The sequence below is a fragment of the Phyllobates terribilis genome, unplaced genomic scaffold (genome assembly GCF_046119375.1).
Source record: "Phyllobates terribilis strain yellow unplaced genomic scaffold, ASM4611937v1 Scaffold_4__5_contigs__length_816908805, whole genome shotgun sequence".
Taxonomy (NCBI): Eukaryota; Metazoa; Chordata; class Amphibia; order Anura; family Dendrobatidae; genus Phyllobates; species Phyllobates terribilis.
The window spans coordinates 88,177,978-88,204,539 of NW_027362764.1; the positions used below are offsets into that span (position 1 = coordinate 88,177,978).

The 26,562-nt window shown below is 44.1% G+C and overlaps 1 protein-coding gene across 11 annotated transcripts in view; it reads left to right on the forward strand.

Moving 5' to 3' along the window:
• SVIL (supervillin) overlaps positions 1-24,126 on the forward strand; it is a 221,523-nt gene extending 197,397 nt beyond the window's left edge. For all 11 annotated transcript variants that reach the window (XM_073677601.1, XM_073677606.1, XM_073677602.1 and 8 more), the window contains 10 exons: positions 370-646; positions 4,384-4,532; positions 4,714-4,819; positions 5,028-5,235; positions 14,933-15,066; positions 16,547-16,702; positions 17,696-17,839; positions 21,074-21,195; positions 21,592-21,747; positions 23,005-24,126. In XM_073677601.1, the coding sequence (XP_073533702.1) occupies positions 370-646; positions 4,384-4,532; positions 4,714-4,819; positions 5,028-5,235; positions 14,933-15,066; positions 16,547-16,702; positions 17,696-17,839; positions 21,074-21,195; positions 21,592-21,747; positions 23,005-23,091 (1,539 nt within the window). In that variant the 3' untranslated portion in view covers positions 23,092-24,126. The remainder of the gene's footprint in view (positions 1-369; positions 647-4,383; positions 4,533-4,713; positions 4,820-5,027; positions 5,236-14,932; positions 15,067-16,546; positions 16,703-17,695; positions 17,840-21,073; positions 21,196-21,591; positions 21,748-23,004) is intronic.
• The last annotated feature ends 2,436 nt before the right edge of the window (positions 24,127-26,562 follow it).

The following is a 26,562-nucleotide window of genomic DNA, read 5'->3' on the forward strand; positions in this document are numbered from 1 at the left end:
GTAGCCTTTTTTAGCAGATCTTAATTCTGCTTTGTGCAGATACTGAATAAGCAGAAAAATCTGAGAGAATTTATGGTATTTTCTGTATTTTCTGCTGTGGATGAGAATGTGATGTAAGCCATGATTCATCTCTGGATTAGTACAAAATGTGTGACTTCACAAGTGCATTATATTACTATACTGTGTGATTATATGTGAACCGTATTGTGGTTCTCAGAGCTGTACGTTAGTAATCCTAATCTATAGCCCAGGCTACCTGGATGATGTGGGAAAGATTGTTCCAGATCAGATTGAAATCTCGTTTTAACGACTATCCCGGCAGTCTGAAGGAACCTAACAAATGTCTCTTCTGTCCGTTCACAATAACAGGTCGAAAAGCAAGAAGATGTGAAGGGCTACGACGTAATGCTGATGGTCCCGGTGTCTCAGGCAGCTGTGGGAACGGTCTTAGATGGATTCAATGTCTGCCGAGGTTACGGGCTTATTGAAGGAGATGATGGGAGACAGTGTGAAATTACGACGGTGTCTGTCGACGTCTGGCACATTCTGGAATTTGACTACAGCAGGCTCCCGAAACAGAGCATCGGTCAGTTCCACGAGGGAGATGCGTATGTGGTGAAATGGAAATACATGCTGAGCACAACAGGTAAGAAGGTTGGAGTATTCTGAGACTTTCACACAGTTAAAGCAAGTCTGTCAGCACAAAACAACTGTTCAAACCAAGCACAGGCATTTGGTGCACCCTTGTTGTGGCCAAACAGTTCAATCCACCTTTTCACCTACTTGTTCTCCAACTATTCTTATTTGATCTACAGCAGTCAGAGAAGGGAGGAGATAGACTGAAAACAAGATGATCTGAACTATTCGGCTACACCAAGGGTGCACTGAGCGACTGTGCTTGGTTTGAACAGTCCTTTATTTATTTTTTCTGACACTCCCTTAAAAGGGTCAGACTTTAGCCAAAGCCATGGAATGTTATAAAATAATAAATTAATCTATACTCACCACTGCAATCCCCTGTAACTCCAACACTCACTACAGTGGTCTCAGATGATAACATCCCGATCACTAGGGTCTGTCATACACAATGGGCATCTGTACATGGGAAGGAGAAGATGGTGTGGAACTATAATTTTTTAGGACATCCTTCTTTGTTTGTTTTAAGCACCTTATCAGCAGTAATGGGCCAGTTTCCATCCACCTCACACAAGATAACCTTATAATTACACGGTCGCTGTGTCATTAGCCCTTTAATTTTTGTGCGTCCCTTGATGGCGCTTTACTTGGTGCACACTGTGCCATCAAGGAGATCGGTACGGCACACTAACAGACTAACCCTGTATAGAGACAGGGAGCTGAAAAACTTTTTTTTTTTTCCTGAGCACCGAGTAGTTACAGCTGCTCGGTGTTATGTTTAAATCACTCCCGTGTGCATGATTTGCAACTGTTTGACAGCTTTATTACATGTGAGGAATGCAAAAGAAACAATCATTCCTCACATGTAATAAAGCTGTCAAACAGTCGCAAATCATGCACACGGGAGTGATTTAAACATATCACCGAGCAGCTGTAACTACCCGGTGCTCGCCCGAGCATACTCGGCGAAAGGGTTAACAGAACATACTCGCTCAACACTAGTAAAAACCCAAAATGCCGCATTGCTACTAATCGCGGAGCTCTGAAATGTAGAATAGGGAGGACTTGTGGAGACCGCTTAAGATGTAAGGAGACTTGTAAATATGATGTTACCTGGGGAAAAGGTATGCAAATTGTCTCTCCTCCAAGCTAGAGACAGCTTGTGCCACCCATTGCAGATAGTCACCCTATAAGTTAATGTCCTACTTTTTTAGAGACTTGGCACATGTAGACGCCATTGAATCAGCTTTTGGGAAGATTTAAAGGGACTGTCAGCACAGAATGACTGTTCAAACCAAGTACAGGTGCTCGGTGCTTCATTGCGGGGCCAAACATTTAGCTACACCTCTGAAAACATCTGCTCAGATTGACAACCCTTTCACTGCTTCATCCAATACATTTCTCTATGGTGGCGTATTTTTTTGGCCACCAGGTGGCGGCATGTTTTTTACCTTAGAATCATTACAAAAGTTTACTCTCGGCACCCCTGCAATTTTTGAAAGGCTTTATTAAAATCTGCATCACCCCACTTGTAGTTAACACAAGTATTTTCCTTAGTTTTTCTGATGCACACAGTATATGATTACTGTTAATGACAAGTTGTTTTTTGTTTGTTTTTTTTAGCCCAAAATACATTTTAAGGGAAAAAAAAAACCTTTTTAAAAGTTTTATCAAGTTTTTAACATTGTTTGCCTTCTATAACCTCAGTGTTGCACAATATATCACTGGCTGCAGAATGAGGTTACTGAGATTCCATCAGAGAGTTCATTCTGATAAACTCTCCTGCCACTTTTTCCGATCTTCTCTCAGCTGATTTATGACCACAAACCACATCGATGGTGAATATGAGGGAAATAAACAGCCTGTAAAAGTCAAATGATGCACATTTTTTAATGAAGCCCAATGGAAAAAGAATGTTTTAGGCTGAAATGCGTTCATTTAAAGGAGTATTCCGATCTCCAAGATCCTATCCTAATATGTAGTAGGTGTAATAATAATAATATTAGCAAATACCACCAATTAGAAATGTAATATAGTAGTTTTGATTCGCTATGCCACTTACTTCATGTGCAAGCAATACAGGACCTTAGGAATCCATGGTTACGACCACTAGCAGCTAACTAACTGTCACTTTATCAGTGGATGTAACCATGGATACCTAAGGTCCTGCACATGAGGGAAGAGGTTCAGAGAATCAAAAATACTATACTACATTTCTAATTGGAGGTATTTGCTAATATTATTATTATTACACCTACTCCATATTGGAATATGATCTTGGAGATCGGAATGCCCCTTTAAGTAAAAAAGAAAAAAAAAATCAATAAATTATCCCCAAAGATTGACAACTTTTTTAAATGGAAGCCTAATGTCTCTGGCCTGCACACTGTAGGAGGGGTTGCCGGTCAGTGATCCAGTATATGGATGTCTCTGCGCCTACAAATACATGACGTCCAAGGTAGAATAGCACAATGCCCGGTATTATGTCCCTGCCACCAGGACGCTGCACAACCTCTTGTAATGTGTAATCTCCTCCCTGTAATGAATGGCTCACAGTTCCTTCCTTTCGTTAATTGGCTTTGATTCTTAGTGACGCTGATCCAGAACATTCATTTCTTCATTATCCGCTGAATGTTACAAACCCACTGTGAGAACCGCCAGCAGGATTACTGTCCGCCCTGACTATTAAAGGGGAAGGTCTACCGTAGTGCTGTGGAGTTCATTCCCTTCTTGGACAACATTTTACAATTTATTATTGATATATCTGCATGAAAAGTTGTCACTTTGTAAATTATATAATTTATCTCTTACTGCTCTTCAGTCACAGACTATATTCTACTCCGGAGCAGCATTCACAGTTCTGTTGGTTGTCACTGAAATTGGAGAAAAAGCTTGATGTCAAATGCAGCGCTAAACTCTCAGGTGACCTGCATTGATGCAGTGAGATGGTTGGCTCTAGTTTACTGTAAATCTCTGTGTGACGGTGACACTTCCCAGACCGCAAACGCAAGTTCTAAAGAGAAACTGAGGCTTGTAATTATTTTGTGCCTCAGATATAAAGCCTGCAAAATTGTAAGTGAATCTCTGGAGTATAATACAGGCTGACTCGGGAATTCTGTAGGATAAGTAATGTACACAGTGACTCCACCAGCAGAATAGTGAGTGTAGCTCTGGAGTATAATACAGGATGTAACTCTGGATATGTACAGGATGACTAATGTAAGGTATTCCAGATCTGCACTCACTATTCTGCTGGAGGTAACTGTGTAGATACATTATTCATTCTGTACAGAGCCTGCGTTACATACTGTATGTACACAGTGACTCCACCAGCAGAATAGTGAGTGCAGCTCTGGAGTATAATACAGGATGTAACTCAGGATCAGAAATGTACACAGTGACTGCACCAGCAGAATAGTGAGTGCAGCTCTGGAGAATAATGCAAGATGTAACTTGGGATAAGTACAGGATAAATAATGTAATGTATGTACACAGTGACCTCACCAGCAGAATAGTGAGTGCAGCTCTGGAGAATAACTCAGGATCAGTAATGTATGTACACAGTGACTCCACATTTTATGTAGATTACTTCTAGATATAAATTGTAAAACGCTACATGAATGTGGAAATAGCCTTAAAATTTGCAAATCCTAAAAATTGTTATGGAAGTACAACGTTTTGATCTTCTAAGTTGCACACATGCCATAATTTTTCTTTCCTGCCACTTTCTTTTCATCTGTTTTGTAGTTGGGCAGCGGCAGAAGACAGAACATATCAGAGTTGCAGGCAAAGAAAAGTGCGCGTACTTTTTCTGGCAGGGTCGACATTCACCTGTCAGTGAAAAGGGCACATCAGCGTTGATGACAATCGAGCTGGATGAGGAGCGAGGATCACAGGCAAGTTACTACCAAGTGACTTAGAGGGAAGGACAAACGTTCTACTTGGTGAAACAGATAAGAAGAGTAATTCTATGATATTGATGTCATTGCACCCGCGTGGTCCGTGCCGGCCCCAGAAGGCTAGCTTCCACATATATGCTTAAAAGTTTTGCTAAACTAAGAATCTTTAATCTTCCAGGTGCAAGTCCTTCAGGGGAAGGAGCCACCATGTTTCCTCCAGTGTTTTGATGGGGGAATGGTTGTGCATGCGGGGAGACGAGAAGAGGAAGAGGAAAACACCCAAAGTACGTCCTGATTTTTATAAAAATGATGTGCTTGCTTTTTGTATTATGGCTTCTGGTAATGGTCACCATGGATATTGTATCTGAGGACGAGGAAGCACAGTTGCAAAATGAATAAAGTCTCCGGCTTAGATGCTTTCTATTCTAGATACCAGTTTTAGTTTTTTCTTTGCCTATTAATATGGCGATTTCCTCCTCTGTTCCCCTACAGGTGACTGGAGACTGTATTGTGTTCGGGGAGAGGTTCCCACGGAGGGCAATCTGATTGAGGTGGCTTGTCACTGCAGCAGTCTCCGGTCCAGGACGTCGATGATACTGCTCAATGTGAATAACGCTGTCATTTACCTCTGGCATGGCTGCAAAGCACAAAGCCACACCAAGGAAGTAGGGAGGACGGCCGCCAGCAGAATCAAGGAAGAGTGAGTATGGGGTGCGGGAATATTCTAGCTTAAAGGGGTTGTCCGGTTTTAAACTACAAGTGTTATAGTCACTCTGTGACTGCAGACTTGTGAATCCTCACTTCACGCGCACTGTAGTCTCCGGTGTCAGCACATGGAGCGCGCGGTCATGTGATTAAGAGTATGCGATATATACACTCCCTGCCACATTCCAACTAGACTGTTTCCGGCCTCACTCAATAGACTTCATCGTGTGAGGCCGCGCCCATCTAGTCGGAATGTGGCAGGGAGTATGCAGAGCGCATACAAGGGCCACATGACCGCCCGCTCCAGGTGCTGACACCAGAGAATCCACAGCGTGAAGTGCAGATTCACAAGTTTGCAGTCACATAGTGACTGCATGACTAGTTTTAGACTGGACAACCCCTTTAACTGCAGTACCAGACACAAGCCTTGGACAGTTGAGGCGCTGTTGTTGAAAAAAATGCAGTCATGTTTTTATTCTTCATTATAGAAATTTAGTACAACCCATATGGATAATGTCTGTAAAGCTCTGTGGAATATGACGGTGCTACATAAGTAAAAGAAGTAATAAAAAATAAATGTGAACTTTAAATTTGAAATAAGAGACCTTTTTTTGAGCAGAAACTCTGCAATTCCACCTCAAAAACTTGAGGTTCTGCTCCAAAAATGCAGTAAAAAGGCTGTGTGCATGTATCCTAATACTGACAGAAATATACAGGTGCATCTCACAAAATTAGAATATCATCCAAAAGTTAAATTATTTCAGTTCTTCAATACAAAAAGTGAAACTCATATATTATACTAGATGGTGGCCCGATTCTAACGTATCGGGTATTCTAGAATGTATGCAGCCGACCGGGCGCAATCAGCAGAGCGGTGTTTAAATTTGGTGCCAAAATCGCTGATTGGTCGCGACCAATCAGCGAATCGTATTAGTGAGGACCGGGGAGCAGCGCTGCCTGTGCGGGTACTTCCGTTGCGAGCAGCTGGGAGATGACCGGCTGCTTGCAGTAGAAGTATCCCGACCGGCGGCGCCGCTCCACGGTCCTCCCTTCACACTTGCCGTCGGGAGATCAGCGGCTCTAGCTGCTGATCTCCCAACTGTAGCCGCATGGAGGTCAGCGGCGCCGCCGGTCGGGGTACTTCTGCTGCGAGCAGCCGGGAGATGAGCCACTAACGGCCGCCATCTTTTTCTGAAATCCTGTGTCGCTGATTGGCCACAGCCGGACCAATCAGCGACGCGGGATTTCCTGGACAGAAGGACAGACAGACGGGATAAGACGATTATATATATTAGATAGTCATTACAAACAGAGTGATCTATTTCAAGTGTTTGTTTCTGTTAATGTTGATGATTACGGCTTACAGCCAATGAAAACACAAAAGTCATTATCTCAGTAAATTAGAATACTTTATAACAACAGCTTGAAAATGTTTTTAAAATCCGAAATGTTATCCTACTGAAATGTATGTTCAGTAAATGCACTCAATACTTGGTCAGGGCTCCTTTTGCATCAATTACTGCATCAATGCGGCGTGGCATGGAGGCGATCAGCCTGTGGCACTGCTGAGGTGTTATGGAAGCCCAGGTTGCTTTGATAGAAGCCTTCAGTTCATCTGGTGTCTCATCTTCCTCTTGACAATGCCCCATAGATTTTCTATGGGGTTGAGGTCAGGTGAGTTTGCTGGCCAATCAAGGACAGCGATACTGTTGTTTGTAAACCAGGTATTGGTACTTTTGGCAGTGTGCACAGGTGCCAAGTCCTGCTGGAGAATGACATTTCCATCTCCAAAAAGCTTGTTGGCAGAGGGAAGCATGAAGTGCTCTAAAATGTCCTGGTAGATGGCTGCGCTGACTTTGGTCTTGATAAAACACAGTGGACCTACACCAGCAGATGACATGGCTCCCCAAACCATCACTGATAGTGGAAACTTCACACTAGACCTCAAGCAGCTTGGAATGTGGCCTCTCCACTCTTCCTCCAGACTCTGGGACCTTGATTTCCCAACGAAAATTGGAACTCTGGGACCTTGTGAAGTGTGTCAATGACTTCTTTCTGGACATCTGTCAAGTCAGCATTCTTCCCCATGATTGTGGAGGCTACTGAAACAGACTAAAGGACTTTTTTAGATGCTTAGGAAGCCTTTGCAGGTGTTTTTTGTTAATTATTTTAATTTACTGAGATAATGACTTTTGTGTTTTCATTGGCTGTAAGCCATAATCATCAACATTAACAGAAATAAACACTTGAAATAGATCACTCCGTTTGTAATGACTCTATAGGATGAGTTTCACTTTTTGTATTGAAGAACTGAAATAAATTAACTTTTTGATGATATTCTAATTTAGAGAGATGCACCTGTATATAGGGTGGTTTTCATGAGGGTCCAGGTAATTGGATCCTCCTTAATTGCTAAAAAACAAAGTTTGGCCGAGACTAGCTAGGCATTGAGACCCAATATGCTATTTAGAATGGTTAAAAATAAATAAATAAAAGAGGGATTTTTGTTACTCACCGTAAAATCTTTCTTGGAGCCTTCATTGGGGGACACAGGACCATGGGTGTATGCTGTTGTCACTAGGAGGCTGACACTAGGCAAAAAAGAAAAAAGCTCCACCTCCGCAGTATACACCCACCTACAGGCACCAAGCTCACCAGTTAGTGGCTAAAGCAGTAGGAGGAACTTAAACAATTAACTATGCAATGCCCAACGTGGCACAACCGCGAAACTATATTAGATGCCCAACAGGGCCCACTGTAGCTATGCCCAAAATCAGGAAGGGTGCTCTGTCCCCCAATGAAGGCTCCAAGAAATAGATTTTACGTTGAGTACCAAAAATCCCTCTTTCTTTATCGCTTCATTGGGGGACACAGGACCATGGGACGTCCAAAAGCAGTCCCTAGGGTGGGATAACAGAAAAAGGTAGCCACAGACTAGGTCTGACTGCAGGCAACTGCTGCCTGCAGAACCTTTCGTCCAAGACTGGCATCAGCCAAGGAATAAGTGTGGACCTTGTAAAACCTTGAAAAGGTGTGGAGTGAAGACCATGTTGCGGCCTTACAAATCTGAGAAGCTGAAGCCTGATGGCGAACAGCCCAAGAAGCCCCCACCGCCCGGATGGAGCGAGCCCTTACCCCCGGAGGGGGAGATTGGTCTGAGACGCGATATGCTTCCAAAATGGTACAACATACCCAACGGGCAATTGTTGACTTGGAAGCAGGGAGACCCTTGCGACGCCACCCAGGAACGACAAACAGGGCGTCCGAACGGCGAAGGGAAGCCGTTCTAGAAAGGTACACACGTAGAGCTCTGACCAGATCCAGTTTGTGCAGGGATTTCTCCCAAGGGTGCACTGGGGCCGGGCAGAAGGAAGGCAAAACAATGTCCTCATTGATGTGGAAAGAGGAGACTACTTTTGGCAAAAAGGAGGACACTGGCCTGAGCACTACCTTGTCCTGATGGAAGACCAGAAAAGGTGACCGACGAGAGGGCTGTGAGCTCTGCAACCCTCCTAATAGAGGTAACAGCCACCAGAAAAGCCACCTTCCAGGAGAGAAGAGAGGCTGAGATGTCCTGAATGGGTTCAAATGGGGGCTGTTGAAGGACGCTCAGGACCATATTAAGGTCCCATGGATCCACCGGGGGGCGATAAGGCGGCGCTAGGTGAGCCACCCCTTGCAGAAACGTCTTGACCGGAGGACGGAAAGCCAAGTTTCGCTGGAATAGAATAGACAAGGCCGAAACTTGGCCTTTGAGAGTGCTTAGAGAGAGTCCCGCTTCCAGGCCAGACTGAAGGAAGGCCAAAATGACCGGTAGCGAAAAGGACATGGGAGCTAACTGATCCTTTTCGCAGTGACGAAAGAAAGCTTTCCAGGTTCTGTGCTATATGCGCGAGGTTGCGGGTTTCCTGGCACTAATTAGGGTCTGGATAACGTTGTCTGCAAAACCAGCTTTCCTCAACACTGCGGCCTCAATGGCCATGCCATTAAATTCAGAGACTGAGAACTCTGATGAAGAATAGATCCCTGAGAGAGCAGGTTTACCAGATCTGCGTACCAGACGCGTCTGGGCCAATCCGGGGCTATTAGAATTACCGGTATTCCCTCTGTCTTGATCTTTTTGATGACCCAAGGGATCAATGGTAGAGGGGGAAAAAGATAAGGGAGCTGGAACGGAGACCATGAGATGACTAGCGCGTCTTGAGCGATCGCAAGGGGATCGCGGGACCGGGCTACGAAGGATGGAACCTTGTGGTTTAACAGAGACACCATGAGGTCGACTTCCGGCGTGCCCCATCGTAAGCATATCTGATGGAACACCTCAGGATGGAGAGACCATTCTCCTGAGGCAAGACCCTGCCGACTGAGGAAGTCGGCCGCCCAATTGTCGACCCCCGGAATGTGCACTGCTGAGATTGCCGGAACAGTGTTCTCGGCCCAAACTAGCACTCTTGTCACCTCTTTGAAGACGGACTTGCTGCGTGTTCCTCCCTGACGGTTTATGTACGCTACCGCCGTGGCGTTGTCCGATTGTACGCGGACTGGGAATTCTGAAAGAATGTCCTGCCAGTGACGCAACGCCAGGTAAATTGCCCTTATCTCCAATATATTTATCGGCAGGGAGGCTTCGTGGAGAGTCCAACGGCCCTGCACTGTGTAGTGGAGGAAGACTGCACCCCAACCTATGAGGCTGGCATCGGTTGTGACCACCTGCCAGCGAAGTGGTAGGAATGACCTCCCGGGTCTGAAGGAAGAAGGACGAATCCACCATATTAGTGACCTTCTGACATGAGGAGGTAACCTGATGCGTCGATGTAGAGACGACGGGTTCTTGTCCCATGCTGACAGAAGGGCCTGTTGAAGAGGCCGGGTATGGAACTGGGCAAAAGGGACTGCTTCCATGGCGGCCACCATTTTTCCCAAGACACTCATGCACAGGCGAAGGCGGCGTGGACTCGGGTCGGAGAGAAGGTGAATCCCCCGACGGAGAGAGTTTATCTTCTCCCTTGGAAGAAGGACCCGGGCATGGGTCGTGTCCAACTGCATCCCTAGAAAGGTTAAGCGCTGAGATGGGACCAGGGAGGATTTGTCTGTGTTGATCAACCAGCCTAACCGAGAAAGCGTGTTCAGGGTGATCTGAAGACTGTGGAGACAGTCCCTGAACGTGGGACCCTTGATCATTAGGTCGTCGAGGTAGGGGATAATTACAATCCCCCTGGCTCGTAGAATGGCCATGACCGTCGCCATTACCTTTGTGAAAACCCTCGGGGCGGAGGCAAGCCCGAAGGGGAGAGAAGTGAATTGGTAACGTGTGTTCTGGAAGGCAAATCGAAGGAACTTCTGATGTGGTGCGTAAATTGGAATATGAAGATACGCATCCTGAATATCCACTGAACATAGGTATTCCCCGGCCTCCATCGAGGCGATTACCGACCTGAGGGACTCCATTCTGAAGTGCCGTACGCGTACCTGTTGGTTTAGTTGTTTGAGGTCTAGGATCATACGTAGTGAGCCGTCCTTTTTTGGAACGGCGAAAAGATTTGAGTAGAAACCTGAACACCTTTCTTGAAGGGGGACTGGAACTATAACTCTTGAGTGCAGAAAGGAGGCAATGGCTTGAAGGAAACCGGGAAGTAGAGATGAATGCAGGTGGCGGGACCTGAGAAATTGTGTTCTTGGCATGGTGTTGAACTCGATCTTGTAGCCTGAGGTCACTATCTCCTTGACCCAGGCATCCTCTATTACCGATACCCAAGGGTCTCGGAACAGAAGAAGACGGCCGCCCACCCTGGGAGAAATCCCAGGTGGGAGTGACCCGTCATGCTGAGAAAAACATGTTGGATCGAGATCGGGATCCAGAGGACTTGGAAGAGCGACCCTTTGCGCGCCAGCTGGGAGTGGGCCTAAAGGTAGGCTTACGTTTGTCTTGCTGTGCTGGGGTACGGTCTTGTTGAGAGGAGGATCCTGGTTGAGGGAACCGACGAAAGGACCGGAACTGAAGGTAACGTTTTCTAGGAAAAGGGCGATTAGGTTTCGGCTGAGGAAGGGAAGTGCTCTTGCCTCCAGTGGCATCAGAGATGATCTGGTCTAATTTAGACCCAAACAGTCTGGAGCCCTGAAAAGTGAGATTTGTTAGTGATTTCTTGGAGGCCGGGTTGGCGTTCCAAGCCTTAAGCCAAAGAATCCTACGTATAGCGATGATATTGCTGGAGACGCGTGCTGAACAGGTAGCGGCGTCAAGGGATGCCGTGAGGAGATATTTCCCTGCGTGGGCGATCTGATCCGCTAGGTCAGCCAGATCGTCTGGGGAAGCCCCGGAAAGGATGCCCTGCCTAAGCTGTTTGGCCCATGCGGAGACAGCCTTTGATACCCAAGTTGAGGCGAAGGAAGGACAAAAGGAGGTGCCAGCAGCCTCGAAGCCTGACTTAGCCAAGGCCTCAACCTGTCTATCTGTAGTGTCCTTGAGGGAAGAACCATCTGGGAGGGACAGTACCGTCTTTGCCGAAAGACGAAAGACAAGAGGATCCACAGAAGGGGACTCCGTCCATTTGCTGACGAGGTCGTGGTTAAATGGGTATAGCATGTCGAACTGCTTCTTTCCAGTGAAGCGCTTCTCTGGATGCTCCCATTGTTTTTGAAAGACACCATCAAATTCTGAATGGTTAGAGAAGGTGCGCGTCGGGCGCTTAATTCTCTTGAAGGAAACGGAGTAGTCCTGAGAAGGGCTCTCGTCCTCTTTAACATGCAAAGTGTGATTGACGGCCGATATAAGGCTGTCAACCATGTCCTGGACCTTAGAATATTGGTCCGTGTTGGATCCAGTCAGAATCTGATTCCGTGTCAGATCCCGGAGCGGCCTCTTGGGAAGAGGTGTGAGATGCAGGGAGCAATTTGGAGTCTGGAGAGCTGGAGGATGAGCTTGTGTGAGTCAGTTTCTGAGAACGTGCCCTCGGTCTGCCCTTAGAAGGAGGGGGCAGGGGTGCCTGCGAATCGTCCGTTGGAACGTTCGGAGCACTGGTGGCCGTGGATAGCATGGGCAAACGTTCTAGGACCTGCACCAGAGATTGAGATACCTTGGTGAGGTCAGAGACAGACTGGGACATAGCAACAGCCCACTCCGGAGGAGGGGGAGTTACCTCGTCCTGGGCGGCAGGGGGGTCTTGGGGTGCCAGCATGGTGGGAGGCTTGCAGGTCGAGCAGAAAGCCGTTGTCAGACCCGCGGGCCACTTAGTACTGCAAAGAGCACAGGCGTAATATGTGACTGTGTGAGTGGGACGGACAGAAAGCTCCCTGGGTTTGGGCATATGTGCCTGACCAGAAATACTGCAGAGGAGGGAGCCTGTGTGGTGCCAGAGTAGGTCCTATCCGGTCTGGAATGTGCACGGTCCCGTATCCCCCTTCGGAAAGTCCGGAGCCGAGACAGGAGCAGGGCTGCAGTGAGGAGGCAGTCAGACAGGATGCTGCTGCCGGAGCCAGAACGAGAGCCGCGTAGAGTGTTTCCCTGAGCGAGCTAAGGGAGCCAAAGCTCCGATAGGTAGAGGGGATGGGGGGCGGGCTTAAGAACTTAGCCGCTGATAGGCCCCCGGGATAAAAGTGGGCGTGACGGAAGCATCATAACGCTCCACAGTCCTGATTGGCCGTTTTCCGGGAGGGGCGTGTACCTGCCCGAAAGAGAAACACCCACCCGGACCCGCCCCCCGAGAGAGCGTGGGCAGAATTGCCACGCAAAAAGGGTACAGAGAAATGGGGGGGGGTGTTGTGGGGGACGCCATGTTAGGGAACGCCATTAAGTATGAGGCCCTCGGTTCGTCTACCCGATGTCTGAGGAGAGGGGGCGTGGCCAAGCGCTGCAGTAGGTAAGCGTCGGCGGGGAAATGAGATGCTTCCCTTATTAACCCATGATTTGCGGGGCCCGTGCATAGCTGAGATGTGAGGGACCTGGGAGCAGGGAGGGATTGTACCTTTCCCGATGTGTCTTGCTCCTTCCCTCTGAGGATGTACACAGGAGGTCCTCCGTGGATAGGGGGGATCCTGGCTTTTCCTCCTTCCCGCACTGACCGGTCCTGGACAGTGAAGGAGACGGTGTCGACCCCAGAATCTGGGAGAAGGTCACCGTAGTGACCACCGTCTCCCTCCCAAGCCGCTCCGAGGAGGGGGCTGGGGTGGGGAATAGGCAAGGACTGGCCACCAAGAATCACCCTGAGACACCCGAAGGTGACTGGGGATAGGTCCTGCCCAGCGGGTCCGAGAGTGGGCGATGTGGGAAATGCCACACTGCTCTCTCGGTCGCTTGAGAATGGGTATAACAGGGGACGCAGTGTTCCCTGTTAACCCTGAAGAGCTGTATCTGAAAAATAAAGAAGAAATGTTAATAAAACACAACAGGGATGGATCTGTGAAGATCCAGGTCTACCTCCTACAGACACCAAGCTTAAACTGGTGAGCTTGATGCCTGTAGGCGGGTGTATACTGTGGAGGAGGAGCTTTTTTCTTTTTTGCCTAGTGTCAGCCTCCTAGTGACAACAGCATACACCCATGGTCCTGTGTCCCCCAATGAAGCGATAAAGAAATTAAATTTTGCTCATAAAGCATGGTAGTATCGAGGGATTGTTGTGGTATTACATTCTCACCCTGACCGCCCACAAATACAAGATAATGTCCGTGTTGTATTGTGCTTTGCATGTTGTGTAAATACTTTGTTTCCGGTTGCTCCTCCATCTTGTTTAGGAATCCTGCCGTTAGAGGCCAGTAATCATTGTTACACACAGCCTCTCTTACATAACATAACTTTACTAAACTCCTTTTGTTGCTCAGTTCTGGTCACAGATCTCGTTCCTTTGCACATCACAATTACATTTGTCATCTTCTCTTCTGTCCCTTTTGGTCCTATCTTCAGAGTTAGTTTCTCCGCAGCTTTTCCAGATCACGGTCCTACTCTCAGGTATGTCCCCGTCCGCTCTCCCCTCTTTGGGAGTTGTGAAGGCCGGCTCCATCAGTCCTTCTACAGGCCTCGGACGTTTAGGGAATTTTGCTCAGCGTTTACCGCTTCAGCGTTCCCCAAGTTGCCTAACTCTTTCTATCATCGACCGTCGATATCTTTATTGACCTTCAGCCCCAAGGGCCCCGAGCTTCTCCTCAGTCTTCCTCCAGCACATACATTAATGCTACCAACAGCAACAACTGCTCTGACTGAACTGACTCCTGACAGGAAAAACTGTTGCTCACCTCTGGCCCAAACTCCTCCCCCTTTTTAACTGGACCAATCAGCAACCGTCTCCGCTGGTCGCTGGGCAAACTTCTCCCTTCACCGATGAACTGCCATTATCATCCACTAATAACGTACACTGAACGTCCTATACTGTAAACTAGGCCTCATCTGCTACATACTAAGAGGCCTGCCGATCAATCCATAGCTAGACACTAGGCAGTGTGCTATGCTTTCCCTATATACCATAACACTATACAATAATCACAATACGTTACATTAACTGTGGACATTAATGCCTATAAAACAATGCAGATTTATATATCAATATAGTCACCAAAATATAATAAAACCATACACTTGGTACAAACACTGTTTAGAGAGGGAGAGGCATATGACAGCCCCTGTCACACCCTTACAGTAGTACTGATTGTATTTCTTGCAATTCATGCTGCCATCCCATAATATCATTGCTTTGTCCCTACAGATGTCCATTAGAAGCCGGGTTGCATAGCAGCAGCAATGTGACGATATATGAATGTGACGAGGGCTCTGAACCCCTCGGATTCTGGGACGCCCTAGGCAGGAGAGATCGTAAAGCGTATGACTGCATGCTGCAAGGTAATCCTTACCGCTACCTGCCCACTATGCCATCTGCAGCCTGACACCGCGCGAGCCATCCTCATGTATACGTTCCCACTAGGGTTTAATAAATCCTGAAAATTTGGACGCGTTTCATGCGCGTTTCATGCTCATATCACTGCATGTCATGCGACTGTGCTGCGATTTATTTTTTTTTCTCTTGCATCCGCATGCAATGCATTTTTATCTTTTAAATACTGTAATTCTCTGTAACTTACAGCTAGCTTATAAAACTAATAAAGCAGTCTTCTCCTATAAAGAGATAGATGATCGAAAGATATTAGATCTATAATAGATAGATATGACAGATGGATATGAGATAGAATAGATAGATATCCTGTAGACATAATTTCACAAGCTCCCTACATATAATAAACTTGCACCCTTTAGTGCCTTCCTTGTTGCACTAATAAAGGGTGTTTTTAGCCTTATTTAACCTAATAATAAATTAATTTAAAAATGTGAGGTCCCCCCTATTTTTGATAACCAGCCCAGGTAAAGCAGACAGCTGAGATCTGATATTATCAGGCTGGGAAGGCCCTTGTCAGCCTAAAAATACCAGCCCACAGCCGCCCCACAAGTGGCTCCTCACATGAGGTGCGCTAGTTTTGGCGCTTTGCTCTTCTTGATTTCCATGGTTCGGTGGCAATCGGGGTAATGGAGCTTGATGTTGTCAGCTATGATTTGTCAAAAATCACATCTGCCACAAACCCCTGGTGTTAGTAATGGAGAGGTGTCGATCAGACACCTCCATTACTAGCAGAGTAACCAAAAATAAAAACACACAAAAAAAATGTTTATTTGAAAAAACACTCAACACACTTTTCCCTGGTTCACCAATTTATTAAAAACCAAACCAAAAAAAACCCCACGCAAGTCCGACGTAGTCCAGGAAATCTGATGTAGTCCAGAAATGGAAACTTGAAAAACGTAAGAAAGAAACAAAAACAAGACTGTCTGTCATTCACCAATTTATTAGAAAATAAGGGTCCCACTCAGGTCCGACGTAGTCCAGCGCTTAACATCCCCCAATGTTCCCCGAATCAGTCGATAACAGCAAAATTGTATATCTTCAGGGTATTTATTTATCTATATGTATCTATTCTGAGGGTTTTGGCTGTGAATTTACTGTACTTGGCTGATGAAATTTCGTGGTTCCTTTTTGAGATGTGTGCGTAAAAATCTGGCGGCATACGCATGGTCTGTGTAACGTCCGTTTTTTCTCTCTCACCCATTCGCATTGCACTTATTGCATTGTATTTATACGCAAGTGGGAGCGAGGCCTTACACTGGGCGTTACTTGCAAATTGGCAAAGCATATAAAACACAGCGTTCACTGCTATGAGATATTCATAAGTTGCTGCATTTCAATTATTTACATGGGACTGCGAGTAGAATAAGCTGATTGATTTTCAGTATTAGTAATTCTATACTCACATATTTTTTCATGTTTTAATAGATCCGGGGAAATTTAACTTTACACCACGGTTGTTCAGTCTCAGTAGTTCATCTGGAGAATTCACTGCTACAGAATTTATGTATCCGTCCAGATTGACGTCGGTAGTAAACTCCATGCCGTTCTTGCAGGAGGACCTGTACACCGCCTCGCAGCCAGGCAAGCACTCCTCTATTGGAGTTTCATTGAATGTGAAGTTGTTCTGCTTGTTAGCCCATTTTCACCACTTCCTGTGCTCCCTTAAAGGGAATGTTTCACCAGAAAATGACATATATATATATATATATATATATTATTATTATTATTATTATTATTATTATTATTATTATTATTTTTTTTTTTTTATATTTATATTCTTATTATTATTATTTATATTATTATTATTATATTTTTATTATATTTTTATTATTATTATATTTTTATTATTTTTTTAATGTCACGATTTTTGTATTAAATAAAAAAAAAAAAAATAGATAATCTTGAAATTTTCACATTGACCACTGGGGCTTTTCTAATCTTTGTTTCAAGAAATTTACATTGACTCAGAACCTCTTTTCTACTGAAGCATTTAATGAGCATGTGCAAAGGTCATTGTGAAGGGAGGACATCGCCTATTGTGATTGGTCGATCCTGTGTGATCGCTCTGCTTATTAGAGGTGTTACTTGCTATTGTAAAACTTCCTATGATGGTAATGAGACTGCTGAAAACTTTTCCTAAAAGGACAAAGTTTTTGTTTAAAATACACCCAGTTGCCACAGAAAATTCCAAGATAACAATTTTTTTTAAATACAGATGATATGAAAAAAAAAATTGCCAATTTTCTTTATATTTACGGTAATATAAAAACGTGACTTTAACAGGTTATTTTATAAAGAGACGTTCGCTTTAAAAGCAGCCCATATACATAGGATGAAAGCAAACCATTATTGTCCAATTTTATCCATTTCTGTTGATCATTGGCTTAATATTGAGAATCATGAATGATTGTGGTTTTTTTTTAGCTGCTCATTGGTTGAAACCACATTTAAATTTTTGTATATTTGACATTTTTTATGACTTAGAAGTAATGGCAGCACTGATGCTATGGTTAAGGTGACCGTGCGTTCTTCTCCATGGCAGATATTTACCAGTTTTATTTCCTTTCAATGCAGCTCTATTCCTTGTTGACAACCATCACGAGGTTTACCTCTGGCAGGGCTGGTGGCCTGAAGAAGACGTCATTACTGGATCCGCACGGATACGATGGGACACAGATAGAAAGAGCGCGATGGAGACCGTGCTACAGTATTGCAAGGGTGAGAAGCCCGAGATGGCTTAGATTAATGGGATCATATATAGGGTGGATACAGCCCGTATACTGGTCTGTTAGAAATCCCATCTCTTTCCCTAAAATATTGCCCACTAGATGCAGTCACATTAAAGTTGACCAGGTGGTGATATGCAGAGCTCTCCTTAACACACGGTGGCTCAGTGGTTAGCGCTACAGCGCTGGGGTCCTGGGTTCAAATCCCACCAAGAACAACATCTCCAAGGAGTGTGTATGTTCTCCCCGTGTTTGTGTGGGTTTCCTCTGGGTTCTCAGGTTTCCTCCCACACCCCAAAGACATACTGCTAGGGAATTTAGATTGTGAGCCCCAATGGGGAAAGTGGTGATAATGTCTGTAAAGCGCTGAGGAATTAATGGTGCTATATAAGTGAGTAAAATAAATAAATACCCATCATGTTATGTAGCTGGCATTTGCCTGTGACAAGCGCAATGGGAGCAAAGCTCTGATCGCTGAAGTTAGCCCCCATAGATGCCTCTGTTAGTCTCTTGACTTCGTCATTTAAGGCGCATGATCTTTGGGGCGCCCCATTTTGCGCATCTATGGCCCCTTCCCACGCAAAGAGGATCACAGAGTAATGAGAAGTTGCCACTGCAGCTTCATGGGCTGTGATTGTACCTGTATACTGCAATACTGTGCTGTTACGTTATATATCAAGTGATTGGACGATTTCAAATTCTCTTGTGAGACTGGGATCTAAGAGGTAAGGTTTCTCCTTGTGGAGAGTGACAAGCCAGCCCTGGCATGTCAGAGTGAGGAAACTTATAAGCCACGCAACGCTGCTTCTGGGAAATTTAAATATGCAAATTCTCTCTAAAGAGAGGAAGAGGACAGGAACTCTAGCGCCACCAGTTGGAAGTTGTGATCCTAAAAGTCAATATCGACTCTTTAACAAGCCTTAAAAGAGACTAAACATTTTTAAAAAAGTACAATAAATTAAAATGTGGAATAACATCCCCAATTAAAAATAAACATTCGGTATCATTGGCTCCATATATCAAAAAATTATTTAACCTATACGGTTAACTCCATAAAGCGCAAAAAAAAAAAATATTAAAATGTCTGAGTTGCCATATTTATTGGTCACCACATCTCCCCCTTTACAAAAAAAAATAAATAAAATACTACTGAAAACATATGTACCAAAAAAGGTATCTGTAAAAACGTCAGGATCTCATACAGATCCATCGTCGAAAAAATAAGTTCCAGGTTTTAGAAAATGGCGACACAGTATTTTTTTTTTTTTTTTTTTTTTTTTTTTGTAATTTTCTGGATTTTTTTAACTCCTATAGATAATTAAAAAAAAAAAAAAAAAAAAACCTATTGAAGTTTAGTATCACTGAAATCGTACTGACCTGGGGAATCCTATCGCCAGGTCATTTTTACTGCAAAACATAATAAGAGGTTGACCACCAAATGTCTGCATCAGATCAGCAGTTTGACCTTCTTCAGGTGTGCCTGTATTCAACTGGGCTAACCATTCACTTATGAATATATGCTGTGTGTTTATATATACAGAACAGACCAAAAGTTTGGACACACCTTCTCATTTAAAGATTTTTCTGTATTTTCATAACTATGAAAATTGTACATTCACACTGAAAGCATCAAAACTATGAATTAACACATGTGGAATTATATACTTAACAAAAAAGTGTGAAACAACTGAAAATATGTCTTATATTCTAGGTTCTTCAAAGTAGCCACCTTTTGCTTTGATGACTGCTTTGCACACTCTTGGCATTCTCTTGATGAGCTTCAAGAGGTAGTCACCGGAAAAGGTTTTCACTTTACAGGTGTGCCCTGTCAGGTTTAATAAGTGGGATTTCTTGCCTTATAAATGGGGTTGGGACCATCAGTTGTGTTGTGCAGAAGTCAGGTGGATACACAGCTGATAGTCCTACTGAATAGAATTTGTATTATGGCAAGAAAAAAGCAGCTAAGTAAAGAAAAACGAGTGGCCATCATTACTTTAAGAAATTAAGATCAGTCAGTGCGAAAAATTGAGAAAACTTTGAAAGTGTCCCCAAGTGCAGTTGCAAAAACCATCAAGCACTACAAAGAAACTGGCTCACATGAGGACCGCCCCAGGAAAGGAAGACCAAGCGTCACCTCTGCTTCTGAGGATAAGTCTATCCGAGTCACCAGCCTCAGAAATCGCAGGTTAACAGCAGCTCAGATTAGAGACCAGGTCAATGCCACACAGAGTTCTAGCAGCAGACACATCTCTACAACAACTGTTAAGAGGAGACTTTGTGCAGCAGGCCTTCATGGTAAAATAGCTGCTAGGAAACCACTGCTAAGGACAGGCAACAAGCAGAAGAGACTTGTTTGGGCTAAAGAACACAAGGAATGGACATTAGACCAGTGGAAATCTGTGCTTTGGTCTGATGAGTCCAAATTTGAGATCTTTGGTTCCAACCACCGTGTCTTTGTGCGACGCAGAAAAGGTGAATGGAGGGACTCTACATGCCTGGTTCCCACCGTGAAGCATGGAGGAGGAGGTGTGATGGTGTGGGGGTGCTTTGCTGGTGACACTGTTGGGGATTTATTCAAAATTGAAGGCATACTGAACCAGCATGGCTACCACAGCATCTTGCAGCGACATGCTATTCCATCCGGTTTGCATTTAGTTGGACCATCATTTATTTTTCAACAGGACAATGACCCCAAACGCACCTCCAGGCTGTGTAAGGGCTATTTGACCAAGAAAGAGAGTGATGGGGTGCTACGCCAGATGACCTGGCCTCCACAGTCACCAGACCTGAACCCAATCGAGATGGTTTGGGGTGAGCTGGACCGCAGAGTCAAGGCAAAAGGGCCAACAAGTGCTAAGCATCTCTGGGAACTCCTTCAAGATTGTTGGAAGACCATTTCCGGTGACTACCTCTTGAAGCTCATCAAGAGAATGCCAAGAGTGTGCAAAGCAGTCATCAAAGCAAAAGGTGGCTACTTTGAAGAACCTAGAATATAAGACATATTTTCAGTTGTTTCACACTTTTTTGTTAAGTATATAATTCCACATGTGTTAATTCATAGTTTTGATGCTTTCAGTGTGAATGTACAATTTTCATAGTCATGAAAATACAGAAATTTCTTTAAATGAGAAGGTGTGTCCAAACTTTTGGTCTGTACTGTATAGATAGATTTACAATAAAATATGCATTAGGCCTGTGTTATGACCACATTAAATTTGTATTTTAGGCAAGAACAGTAAAAAACCACCCAAGTCCTACCTGATTCACGCTGGTCTAGAGCCTCTGACATTTACAAACATGTTCCCAAGCTGGGAGCACAGAGAAGACATCGCCCAGATCACAGAAAGAGTGAGTATTAATTGGGATCACTGAAGGACTTTTCCCGATATTCATAAATTTGGAGCTAATAAAGTAAAAGGTTCAATATTTCCAAAAATTCACAACACGTTGGGCGCAAAAAAAAACCAACAAAAACCAAGCTGCGCTAAACATTTCACACATTTACCCAGTGTCAGACTGAAGAACATTGGGCCCACCAGAGGATTTAATTCTGAGGGCTCACCTTTTTCTCCCACTCAAGAGCCCCATAGCCACTCCAAGGTTTGCGCTATGAACTCTCCTGAAGGAGAAGCCAGGGCCCATCGGAGGGTTCTTCGGTTCTCTGGTGGGCCAGTCCAACCCTGTATACACCCGTTATTGAATGTCGTTTTATTCTTTACCCTGTATACTTCTGTGTTCGTACAGGATGCTGAAGTCTCCAATCAGATAATCCTCGTGGAGGATGTTCTGGCCAAACTTTGTAAACAGATCTACCCCTTAGCGGAACTCCTCGCCCGCCCGTTGCCCGAGGGAGTGGATCCATTGAAGCTTGAAATTTATCTCTCCGATAAAGATTTTGAGGTAAACATCAATCATTGTAAAGGGGTATTCTAACCATAGGCAGATGCGGCGTATTCATAGGATCATTTAGAAATGTCTGATAGGTTGGAATTTCAACCTAGGGAGCGGGTGGGGCATTATAGGACAAGGAGCACTAAGAAGAATGTGGGTGGGATTTAACAATGCTCAATCAATGACGCACCATTGGGGTCTGTAATATGTCGGCCGAGTGTGAAATTTGCGCCCGATAGAGAAAAGATCTTTTTGTTCTTGCACAAAACCTTTGTCCTAAACAATCTCTTTATAATATGTTTAGACCTTCGCCCTGTGTCATTGAACATATTTGGCCAGAATAACCGTAAAAGTCAATATGGATTAAATTGTGTGTGGCTGTGAAATGATTGTTACCCGGCAATTGGTTGTTGTAAACAAACGATCTACTTGTAACTATTCTCTCCATTAAAGGGAATCTATCAACACAAAATGTTTCAAACCAAACACAGGCGCCCTGAGCACCCTTGGGGAGGTGGAGCAGTTCATTGCCCCTTCACACCTAATTGTTTTCCATAGATCGCTCCACTCCCACCTCCCCCCTCCTATGGTTCCCCTTCTCTGCAAAATCCCAATTTAAAAAAAAACAAAACTAATTTTTGACCTAATAAAAACGGTGCCCAATTCTGTTTTTGATTTGCTTAGTACAAACCAAGTGGATGTGTTCACCTTTTGGGGGAGACTCTGGGTTGGCCTTGGTTTTGTTGCAGACCTTGTTAAAGGGTCAAATCGTTTTAAAACCTGGCAGCATAGAGTTGGCTTTTTCTATTAGGAGAGAGCTAATTAGCATTCATTTTTCTCCAGTATCTGTACATCATTATCCAGAAGAAGCCAATCAAAGCAAAAAAAAAAAGCCCCTTAACTACCTGACCGGCAACATTAAACTGCTGATCGTGACATATTTGCCAGTCTGTGGTGATTTAATAGTCTGTTTTAGAAAGGCAGATCAGATCTTATATGTGCACAAAACGATCAGTAATAGATCAGTCTGTGCACATGGGCGGCCATTGTTCTTGGCAGCCAAAAGATAATTTCACCAGAAGAACGAGCATTTAGCTTGTTCAGTTGAGTGATCGGTAGCCTGTTTACACTGCTGGTCCTAAGAACGCTAGTTCCCGATACTTGTGCAGTGTAAATGCGCCCTTAGAATTTTGAGATGTTCCCTTCTTTAAGACCTAGTAAAACTTAACTTCAGAACCTTCATGTTATGATTTAATTTATTTGCAGATTGCGTTAGAAATGTCGAGAGAAGAATACACCACACTTCCATCCTGGAAACAAGTCAACATCAAAAAAGCTAAAGGACTCTTCTGAAGAGAGAAATGGCGTCCTCTTGCCCTTCCCTTATGGGTAGCTGGATCCTCCTGTGAGCCTGCACTTGTCTTCCATCCGCCTCTCCGCTGAGATACCGCAGAACTTTGCACTCGCTGTCTTGACAATTGTGCACAATTCAATGTACTGTCTTCGACTCCTGTGTACGGCCGATGTGGATAGGACACTGAAATGAAGGACGTCGCCGACATCCAGTGTGAGGTCCGATGATGACTATTACCTGTTGACCCCTGCCCTAATGTAAATGTACTGAAAGAGCCAATCAAAACAGGAGCGTTTCTCCAAGGAAGCCCCACAAATATCTACCGTGCACTTAACGCTAAATACAAAAGTATTCCTTGGCTGTAAACGTGACATTTTTTTGGATCCGGTTCTCTCTTGTAAATGTTCTGTTTGTCCAATCCAATAGAATGTATTTATATCGACACTGTATTTAACTATGCAATATAATCACTGTGTACGATTTGTGTGTTCTTACACAAACCATGAAATACAATGCCAATACTGTGCTACCGGCAGATTACGGTTGTCTGTATACCATATGCATTTGTGACATTTTTTTTTTTCTTTGCATGTGGTGGTAAGTAATCTGGTGGTCACATCATGTGTGGACTTTCTGCTTTCCACTGTGCCCTCCAGTGGTCCAGTGAAAAGGTTGAGCTAGCTGCCCCCATCTACAGTTATAATGAATCAGTGCGTGGGGCAACCGCAGCCCCCACAGCGGTGCCGCTCGTGTTATTCACACATTAGTTTGTATTCTTCTTTTCCTTCTGCTTATACTTCAGACTAAAGGGGCTCGTAACCAACTGTATAGTGCCTTGTTTTTGTGTACAGTTTATATACCGGAAAAATGTAGTCTGCATTTTCGGAAGCAGTTATAAAAAGAAAAAAAAAAGCATCTGATATTTGTACTTTATAATAGAAGACATCTCAGTTTCTACTACCTGATGTAAACTTTAAACATGTATTTTGTGATATAAGATCTCAAATTAAAAAGAAAAAAAAAGGCTTCACAAATTGTTGTCATGTTGGAGTCATTCACGGCAGTATCAATGCTTTTCTTAACATATATACCCCTGCCTTCATATAAGCCATTACATCATGTTTCAAAATGGATTTAACATCAATAGGAATCTATAGGCATCAACAGAATAGGACTGGCCACCTGGCAGATTGGATGAAGGAGAGAGTGGGGTTTGCGGTATATGTCTAAGGTGCATGTGGCGGGTGCAAGATGTGTCCAGTGTATGAGTGGGGGAAAATCTAAGCAGGTCTACTCCCTGATTGCCCACCGGACTGTCAGTTCTACAGGTTGGATACTAGTTCTCTGATTCAACAGACTAATGTCCCATTTAGACAAGCCAATAATTGGCAAACAAGTGTTCATAGGAACGCTCGTTCCCGAATATTGTCCTGTTTAAATAGGCTGCAATCATCTGACGCACGAGCAAAATGCTAGTCAGGTGTGATTTTTTTTTTTTTTTTTTTTTATACATGCATTGAAATCGTTATTGGCAACCCAACACTCCGTATAAAACAGGATGTGCTGCCGGTAACATGACATTTTATGCCCATTGACTGATCTTTCTGTCTCCATCGCTAATTTTTTGGTCCATGTTAAAAGGAAACTGTCAGTAGGATCAACCCTCATAAGCCATTTCTATGGACATACAGGTCATATAAAGCTGAAAAAAATACCTAGATATCTGCGATCTGATGTTTTATTCCAGAGAAATCCACTTATTCTTAATATGTAAATTAGCTGTTAAGATCTATGGGCTGGACATGGATCTCTCTGAGAATCTGCCTCCAGAGTTCATTTTAAATGAAAGGTGACGTTATAATTGTGAGACATGTAATGACTGACACTTTGCTTTCATTATCACACACAGTTTTGCAGGTAGCTCAGAGGTAACACAGTGCAGCAGAAGTGAACATTGTCTGATTGCACATATTTGCAGCAGCCCTTGTGCTCTCATAGTGCTGGCAGCTCTGCTGCAGGGCTGTGCCTGTTTATAAATTAACACAGTACAGCAGAGTTGAATCTTGCCTCATTACAAACACAACAACCTGCTGTACTGCCTTTCCCCCATACTAGTTGCCTTTGAGATGGAAGCTTAAGCACTGTGAGAGTAATTACAAACACATTTGCAGCTGAAGTTATAGACACAATTCACTTTTGCTGTTCTGTGTTAGTGTTGAGATCACTGCAGAACTGTGTGTGATTATGAGAGCAAAGTGTCAATCATTATATGTCTCAGACTGGTAACTCCTCATTTCATTTAAAATAATCCCCGGAAGCAGATTCTCAAGGAGATCTATGTCCGGCCCATAGATCTTAACAGCTCATTTACATATTAAGAAAAATGTGGAATTCACTGTAAGAAGTCTTCGGATCGTAGATCCCAAGGTATCATTTTATTCGGCTTCCTATGACCTACATGCCCATATTACATGGCTTAGGAGGGTAAATCCTACTAACAGATTCCCTTTAACACACAAATTTGTATATAGCTGATCGACTGTTTAACCCCTTTCTGACGTGTGACCTAATAGTACGTCTTGGTGACCTGGGCCGATTGGACCAATGACGTACTATTAGGTCATATGGCAATTGCGCTGCACACAAGCGGTGCGGGGCTATCGCTGCCGGGTGTCAGCTGATAGTACTGGGTGTCAGCTGTGACTATGTGCAGGGAGTGGTTCTGCACAGCTCCCGGCACATTAACCCCCTCAATGCTGCGATTGAAGTCGATCGCAGCATTTCGGTGGCAAGGGGAGGTGATCGCAATACTCACCTCCTCTTCCGGCCTCCAGCGCTGTCTGCCGCGGCTTCCTGGATGTTGCCATGATGACCCGATGTAGTCATGACAACATTGGGTCACCAGACAGCAGGAAGATTCTTTGGTCATGCGCAGTGCAGCACTGACAGCCTGTATAGCACAGGGATGGTGCTGCATTCCTGTGCTATACAGGCGATCAGAATAAAAAAAGTGAAAGTCCCAGAGTGGGACACAGAATAAAAGTACAAAAAGTGTTAAAAAATGAAAAAAAAAATTTGTAAAAATCTTGAAAAAAATAATCCACCAAAAATAAAAATATAATGTACCCATCAATAAATATTATGAAAAAAAAAATAAAATAAAAGTACACATATTTGGTATCGCCACGTCTGGAACGACCTGACCTATAAAACTGTCCCACTAGTTAGCCCCTTCAGTGAACACTGTAAAAAAAAAAAAAAAAACACGCAAAAAACAATGCTTTATCATCATAACGCCAAACAAAAAATGAAATAACACGCGATCAAAAAGACGAATATAAATAAAAATGGTACAGCTGAAAACGTCATCTTGTCCCGCAACAAACAAGCCGCCATACAGCTCCATTAGCCGAAAAATAAAAAAGTTACAGCTCTCAGAATAAAGCGATGCAAAAAAATATTTTTTTCTA